This window comes from Echinops telfairi, unplaced genomic scaffold (genome assembly GCF_000313985.2).
Source record: "Echinops telfairi isolate 266 unplaced genomic scaffold, ASM31398v2 ScPeMD7_7458;HRSCAF=8496, whole genome shotgun sequence".
NCBI classification, from domain to species: Eukaryota; Metazoa; Chordata; class Mammalia; order Afrosoricida; family Tenrecidae; genus Echinops; species Echinops telfairi.
In genome coordinates, this window is record NW_022111358.1 from 29964598 (window position 1) to 29973289 (window position 8692).

At 45.6% G+C, this 8692-nt stretch overlaps 1 protein-coding gene across 1 annotated transcript in view; it reads left to right on the forward strand.

The window, feature by feature from the left end:
- ATP6V0A1 (ATPase H+ transporting V0 subunit a1) overlaps window positions 1-8692 on the forward strand; it is a 60807-nt gene continuing 52115 nt past the window's right edge. Inside the window, exons 1-2 of the mRNA XM_045299448.1 lie at window positions 1-23; window positions 1989-2151. Coding sequence (XP_045155383.1) covers window positions 2035-2151 — 117 coding nt within the window. The 5' untranslated portion in view covers window positions 1-23; window positions 1989-2034. The remainder of the gene's footprint in view (window positions 24-1988; window positions 2152-8692) is intronic.

The following is an 8692-nucleotide window of genomic DNA, read 5'->3' on the forward strand; positions in this document are numbered from 1 at the left end:
CGGCGGTGGGCCGGCGGCGCCAGGTGAGCCGAGGCTGCAGGGACGCGCCGTCCGTGAGCGTCCTCCAAGGGACGCGGGAGCTGCTTCTAACAGCCGGGATTCCCGCTGGCCAGAGGAAGGAGCGGGAACGTGGGTCTCCGGGAGCACCTGGGGCTCAGCCCCCCTCGGGGCATCCCTCCTGGGGTCACAGGGGCCGAGGTTCCCTCCCCGCGGAAGGACCTGAATTCCTGCCCCCCCTGAAGGGGTAGGGAAAGGACAGAGGGCCCCTGGATGTGCAGAACAATTGGGGGGGCTTCCAAAAGTCTCAATGTGGACACTGGCCCTTGCGTCTTCCCCTCCCCGGGAGGTAGGTGTGTCTGGGCTCGGAGAATTCCGGCTTTCTCTTCGGACCGGCCGGAAAGAAGCAGGTGGATACCGGGTTCGAGGCTGGACTGGTGGACAGTCATTTGGACACCCCTGTCCCCCAGGCCGAGGTGGGGGCGCCTCTTAGGGACTCATGAAACAGAAGTGTTGTTAACGTCCTGTCGTTTCATTTTGTGACCCCAGAACCGCTTTGATCGTGGTCGATGGGCTCCCTGGAGTTGTTCGGGGAGACCTGTAATCATTAAAGAACAGGGGAGGCAGGCAGCTCATTGGAAGCTATCATTGTCGGTAGCCTCTGAACTGTGCTGATGAGGCATATTTTTAATATGTTTAAAGGTGGTCGAATCTACTTGTTTTTGGGGGGGGCAGGATGTGAGTGGGGCTGGTAATAGATGGTTTGGATGATTCAAGTATGTCGTTCGGTTTTGTAGATCGGTTCTAACTCCATAGTGACCTTTTGGATCCACATATAGACGACCTTACAGTCAGGCTGTGGAATAATTTGAGACGTCCATGCTCAAATTGGAGTGTGTTGTCCTGTAGCTTCTAACATTGAATGCATAGAAGGCTTGTCATTATAATTTCCTTTAAATATCTCCCAACTCTCTAGAAGAATAAATTATCCTTTGATGCCATATCCCCTTATCAGTAGTGAATATGTCCCCTCGTGGCAATAAAATTACTATTCACTGTGCCCAGTGTAGATCCTGGGCACCCTGGGCCTTCCCTTTGCTGACTTGAGAAAAATAGTTAGCATTTCAGGACCACTGATAGCGCCCATTGTCTTTATTACCCGGCAAACATTAAGAAACCTTCCCCGAAAGGAAACCTTTGTTGTCTGGAGTGTGAAAAGGCGCGGCAGATGGAAGCATACAATTAATCTTGAGGGTGGAGGATGAGAGACAGCTTATTTTCTGTGGCTGGGAAAAACTGCTTTGTCATTATCCATGTTGCCTGCTCTGCTTAATTTGAAATTGAATTTAAGGGGTAAAGCGGTTTTCTATCTCTCTTCCTTTTTCCGTAGACCATGCTTATACATTTGAATTCCTTAGGGGGAAATAGTGTTTTTGGAGGCTTTGGGAAGATTAAACCCTTTAAGGTAGCCGCAGTTTTAGAGCAGTGCCGGGGCTCTAGCAGTTAGAGATTGGCATCGTCAGCACCGGGTAGAAACCGAGCTGCAAGGGAGACATCTTTTATGAGAGGTTCACCAAGCTCTCATGTTTCCTGCACAAGCATAAGGCGAAAACACTGGGCAGCATGAATGTGACTGCCTCGTAATATTGTGTCGGGGTATTTAAAGAGCAGCTTGGGATTCCCAGTTCCTGTCTTTAATCTGGATACATTCTCATGTATTGAGTTGTCCCCAAACATTGTCATTCGATCTTGGTGTTGACTGCAAAGGAAGTGACTTTTCCTCTGGCATGGTGCAGGGCAAGGTTCAGGAACTGCCTTTGCAACTTCTCCTTTCCATCTTCTGAAGCAGGATGTCAAACCAGTGTTACAGACCTGTTGGCTTGGAATGGAAGCTAAGAACATGGAAAACCAGAGAGCCTTGCTAAGGGCTGATTTGCTCTTGGCCCACTTAGTGATTGCTAAGGTGGTATGATTTTCTCTTTTTGCCTCAGGTGGAGAGGAATTCAGGTACTCCGTTGACTGGCACTGACTGCCACCATGGGGGGGCTGTTCCGGAGCGAGGAGATGACGCTGGCCCAGCTCTTCCTCCAGTCAGAAGCGGCTTACTGCTGCGTCAGTGAACTGGGAGAACTTGGAAAAGTTCAGTTCCGTGATGTAAGTCGTTATTTTATTGTGGTAAAAATACCGTAACCATTATCTAGGGCAGGCGTCCTCAAACTAGCCCGTGGGCCACATGCGGCCGCCGGGGACATTTATCCAGCCCCGCCAGGTGTTTTTGCCCCATTTTGTTTTTTACTTCAAAATAAGATATGTGCAGTGTGCATAGGAATTTGTCCATAGTTTTTTTTAAACTATAGTCCGGCCCTCCAACGGGTCTGAGGGACAGTGAACTGGCCCCTTGTTTAAAAAGTTTGAGGACCCCTGATCTAGGGTGTGTGTGTGGCTAATTTACATAATTGTGTTCATCATGTCATGCAACCACTATCCCTCCCCCTTTCTGAATTATTCCCCCACCACGAATAGAAACTGGGTGCCTGTGCAATCACCCCCTCCCCTCAAACTCCCACCCCTGTGACCACCAGTGTGCTTTGGCTTCTATCTATTTGCCTATTTAATTTAAGTGAGCTCATACTTGTGTGAATGACTTATTGCACGCAGCATAATGTTTTCAGGGTCCATCTGCTTGTGTTGTGACGTATATCAGGGCTTCATTTCCCTGTATGGCTGAGAGCTTCACGTGTGTCACTTGTAGTACAGCCCTGGTGGCGTATTGGTTTAGAGTTGGGCTACGATCCACAAGGTTGGCAGTTTGAAATCATCAGCAGCTCTGTGGGAAAAACAGTGGGGGCTATCTGTACCCATAAACAGTTAGAGTCTGGGAAACTCACAGGGGCAGTGCTACCCTGCCCTCTACGGTCAGCATCCATGGTATGAACCACACCTATTTGGTGTATCTGTGCATTTATTGGTGAATGCACCAATTATTTCTGCCTGGAGTCTCAAAGGCTTGAAGGTAAACAAGTGGCCATCTAGCTCAGAAGCAACAAAGCCTACGTAGAAGGTAGAAGCATACCAACCTGTGTGATCACGAGGTGTCAAAGGGATCAGTTATCAGGCATCAAAGAACAAAAAAATCACATCATTGTGAATGAGGGAGAGTGCAGAGTGGAGACCCAAAGCCCATCTGTAGGCAACTAGACATCCCCTTATAGAAGGGTCTCGGGGAGGAGAGGAGCTAGTTAGGGTGCAGTGTAGCAATGATGAAACATACAACTTTCCTCTAGTTCTTAAATGCTCCCCCCACCCCTATCATGATCCCAATTCTACCTTACAAATCTGGCTAGACCAGAGGATGTACACTGGTACAGATAGCAACTGGAAACACAGGGAATCCAGGATAGATGATCCCTTCAGGACCAGTGGTGAGAGTGGCGATACCAGGAGGGTGGAAGGAAAATGGGGTGGAAAGGGGGAACTGATCACAAGGATCTACATATAACCTCCTCCCTGGGGGACAGACAACAGAAAAGTGGGTGAAGGGAGACATCAGACAGTGTAAGCTATGACAAAATAATAATTTATAAATGATCAAGGGTTCACGAGGGATGGGGGAGGAGGGGGGAGGATGAGGAGCTGATACCAAGGGCTCAAGTAGAAAGCAAATGTTTTGAGAATGATGAGGGCAACAAATGTACAAATGTGCTTGACACACAATGGATGGATGTATGGATTGTGATAAGAGTTGTATGAGCCCCCAAAAAAATGATTTCAAAAAAAATTATTTCTGCCTTTTAGCTATTGTGACCATTGGTGTCCAGGCAAATGTTAGTTTTTCATTTGCAAAGATAACCTTACAGCACTGGCTTACTCTTGTTGGAGCATACACATGGACTTGTCTTTCTGGTGGTGAGAATGTTTTGTGTCAATCCTTCCCTGCTTTTGCTGCTAGCTCGTCCCCTGAGAGCAGTCCTGTGCATCTCACGGTCATTGCTTGGATTCAGCGGAGGACAGCAAGCCAACCTGTTCAAGAGTTCATCTTGCTTTTGGGACCCATAGCAAGATCCTGAAACATGTCTCGACTCTCCCCTAGAATAGAATGCATGTTTTACAAAATGTGAGGCATCAGTCACAGATCGATAGTATTTAAGTATTTAATATTCGTTCTTTTGGAGCCTTGACCAGGGCAGGCACTTGCAAAATGTGTCAGAAGAAAAGGATTAGTCTGAAATACTCTGTCCAGCGAGCCAGACAAGAAGGTGTGATGTACGTGGTGAAAGAAAGGGGAGTTGATACTTCAGTATTCTTGTTTTGTCACGTCCGCCTATTACGTGCTCTCAGAGCTCCGTAGACCTCTCTTTCGTAGTTCTCATTGCAGTCCGGACTTCACATTCATCTGTGTGAGTCATTGATTAAAGTTTCACTCCTCTGCTTTGCTCTAGCCCATAAAAACAGGCTTCTGGATTGGTCAGCTTTCAGGATGTTCTCAGTGTGAGCTGAAATTGTGCAAATCACTCAGTGGTGTGGCCTGATTCCTTATCCTAGTCTCCCTTCCCTGTCTTCCCTTTCTGACAACTCATTGTTGCCTTCCACTCTTATCTTCTCACCTTGGTGTGGGCGTTCCCTGGGTGTCAGCTTGGCTCTCTCTGGGTAAGTTTCTCCACACCTACACCTCCCATTAGTATCTTTTTGCTAGTTTCTATCCTCTCTCAACTCTCCCTTCTTTGTTCAGCATCTCCCAAATCCATGTCTCTGGCTTTGACCTTCTAATATCATCCCTGCATGTACAGCGCTCCAAGACGATTGTCACTCTGACAGTCTCCCAGGCTCGGTATATCTAAGTCCCATCACTTTACCTTCACACCAACTGTTCCCGCACCCTTACAGCCTGAATCAAGCCTAGGTCACCCTTGACTTACAATACTGCCTCTGGTATCTCCCTTCTTAACACCTATTGTCTCTAACCTCCTTTCCTTTTACTTATGATGTATTTCAGTCATTTAAAAAAGTATCCAGAATAATAGAATGAACATCCTACTTAAGAACTAAACATCCCACATGTAATTGAAGCCTCCCATGGGCCCCCTTCCATGCCATTCCGCCCCTAGAGTAACCTCTACAGTGATCTTTTGCTCTCATCATGTACATGTATAGATTTTAAAACTGTACACATGGCATACTGTATGTATCTATGTATGTTTTAAAGCTGCTATGTATACACGGTGAACTATATGTATCCATTAGCACTGAATTTTTAAAGGCAACATTGTTTCAGAGATCTGGTCATATTGATAGAGGTAGTTCTAATTCATTTTTTAAGTTGCTATATAATTCTTGTAAGAATATACGCAGTTTATCGGGGGTTTCTTCCTGCTGATGAGCAGTTAGGTTGATTCCAGCTCTTGGCAATCAAGGAGTGAAGGGTTGTAGTGAGTGAAGATTCTCGTACATGTCTGCGGGTGTGTGTGTGTGTGTGTGTGTGTGTGTGTGACACTCAAACTCTTTGGTTACAGGACCTCTTTCACGCTCTTAAACATTATTGAGGACTCTAAAGAGCTTTTATTTATGTAAGCTAATGTAACGTGAGAAATACTCAAATCACTTATTAACCAAATCACTTGAAAATCACGGTACAAACCCACCAAACCCAACCCAAACCACTGTCACTGGTCAGTTTCAGGCATAGCGACCCTGTATGACAGAGTGGAACTGCCCCATAGGGTTTCCAAGGCTGCGGTTTGGGGTTTTGTTAATTGGCATATCATTCACAATCATACAATTCAGTGGTCAAGTCATACTAAGAGTCATGCAATCATCACAATCAACTTTAGAACATTTTTCTTTCTTGGAGTTATTGTTGTTAGGGTCCCATTTCCCCTCAACTTCCCTTGGCATGTCCCTAGTAATTATTAATCCAGTAGTAATTATTAATCCAGTTACCATTTAGATTTATGGATCCTGGAGTTCATATGCCCTAAAATGTATAAAGCAAAATCAAGAAACAAACAAACAAAAATCAACAATGACAAAATAAAACAGAGAAGCCTCAATAAAAAAGAGCAGAAAGTATTAAAACTGGAACAACTTAAAAATGGGTCAAAAGGGAGGTCAGTGATCAGGGAGTCACATGTGAGCCTGAGTGCCCCAGGCAGCCGTCTTCGCAGTACGCTCTGTCTGATAGCAAGGCCATTCCCACCTCTGGACTGCGGTCGAGGGGATCACCGGAGGCTGAATCCACGTGGGGCTTCCGTGTTGTCTACAGCCTTTAGAAAACCGCGTGTTCAGAATTTAAGCTCTGCTACTGTTTCCTCCTCTGGATTTGGATTTTATTCGAATCCTTCGATCATACCAGCTGGTGTGCTTCTGTGTAGACTTAGTTGACGCCTCATTTAAATGGCTGCTTGTTTGAAGACAAGCAAGTCTGTAGTCTTCATAGAAGCCGACTGCCACATATTTTCCTGCAGAGCAGCCGGTGGGTTTAAATCACCAGCCTGTTGATTGGCAACCGAGTGCTTCAACAACTGTGCCACCAGAGCTCCTAATAAATAGCATTTTAGTGGGGACAAAAAAGCCATATTTTCCAAGGGAGTTGGGGAGATGACATTTTTTACATTTTTAGAAGCCTCTTTCAATGTCTGTCTGAATAGATGACAGGTTCTCATATCGGCTTCTGTATTCAGTCTGTTGTGATCGTATAGGAAGGAGCTTCAAAAAGTTCATGGAAAATTCTGTTATTTTTCCATTCCATTTTTGCATAAAACGTCTTACGACCCTTGTATGTAGTCATATTCTGATATCTCCAGTTGGCCTCGGATGCATATGTGTGTTCTTGGGGTGGAGGGAAGGAGAGAGGGGACAGGATGGAGGAAGGTGGGGTGGAACCCTAAATGGAGAGCCTTTGAAAGGGGCGTCGAGGAGCAGCTGTGGGAAACGGCAGCCCACTTCTCGTGCATGACTAGAGCTTTGTTTGTTCGGTCTTTGATGGAGCGTCCAGGCCAGGCATCTGTCTGGTTCTTTCCTCATCATTCAATTGAGGTTAAAGATTTTTAGCAAGAAGACTGCCTGTGTGATGCTGTGGCCTTCTGGATATGTCACTGCAGAGGGTGCCATTTGTCCTGTCACTGGTGGCCATACGTTTGATCACGTGGTTAAGGTGGTGTTTCCTAGATCTCTCCACAGTGAAGGTGTCTTTGCCCCTTTGTGATTCCTACGTATGATGGAGTCATCCTTTGAGCCTGTGCAGGCACCTGTTTCTCAGTACCTGTTTATCCACCACTGTTAGCCCCCTTCACCTGAGCCTTGCTGATTTTCTAATTTTACTCTTATTTCTACATTTATTATTCTCATTCTTCTTTCATAATGAGCTTACCCCTATCCCATCCTCTTTCCTTTTCCAGGAGAACCACTCAGAACCCATGGGTACTTTTGTTATAATCTTTGAATGTCACTATTTATGAGGTTTAAGTATTCCAATTTTGGCCACTGGGCAGATATAATGTTGAAATGTTAATGTTGAATATATTCATCGCTTCCTTAATGGCTATGCTTTTTCTTGAGTCTTAATTAAGAATCCTTCCCTTCCTCAAGTTGATAAATACATATTTTTGTACAGGTATATATTGCTTAACATCCAGTTGAGAAAGGTCCCACAAGGTTTATTTTATTTAAGAGAAAGCAACTTTCCTTTTGCTTGATATTTCCCCCGGATGACTTTAAAGATTTTAAAGGTGAGACAGACAACATGGGGCTGGGTCCGGGCTCTAGGCTGGTCTGGGGGGCAGGCAGAGAGACTAGTGGTCAGGGTTGGCCACCCTGCACTGTCCACACTGCTTCCTCTGGCCAAGCTGCATGGCCACTGCCGCTAGCTTTCCCTCTGGCCTCCTAATAGCCACAGTGGCAGCGGCCAAGACAAAGATGACTGGAAGTGGTTTCCCCTTAGATTTTAACACTGTGTTGCAAATCTCATAAGGTCTTATTTCCTAGTTAGCAACATATACCTGTAGTTGCTTATAGAGCTAAAATAATGGATATAGGATTGCTTGCATATGTATGTGTTTGCATTAGATTTTGTATTCTTAATATTTGGTCAACTTGATTTGTCAATAATCAAAGGGGTATTTTAAAATGTCTCACTATTGGGAGAGGGGAGCAGGGAGGGAGGGGGGAAAGTGAGGAGCTGATATCAAGGGCTCAAGTAGAAAGCAAATGTTTTGAGAATGATGATGGCAACAAAGATACAAATGTGCTTGACACAATGGATGTGTGTATGGATTGTGATAAGAATTGCATGAGCCCCCAATAAAATGATTTAAAAAAAACAAACAAAACATCAGGGGCTGACTATGAAGAGTACCATCAATATTTCCTATCCAAATTCACATTGAAGGTGAAAAACAGGCTCACTGTCTAGGTTTGCTTGTCAGTTCCTCAGTTTTGAGCCCGTGCCACCAGACATTTGTGAATGTAAAATTCACCCCTGCCCGACTTGCTGTGATGCTGAGAGCTCTGCCACCGGACCTCCAGTGCCAGCAGCTCACAAGCGGTGGGCAGGGCTCAGAGCGGCTCCCAGACAAGGACAGGCGGAGGAGCCAGGTACTCATTCTTAAAACACAGTCCAGTGAACACTTTATGAATATCAGCAAAATGTTATACAAATCGTTCTACACGACGAGCCCCTCACGTTGGAAGGCACTCAAAA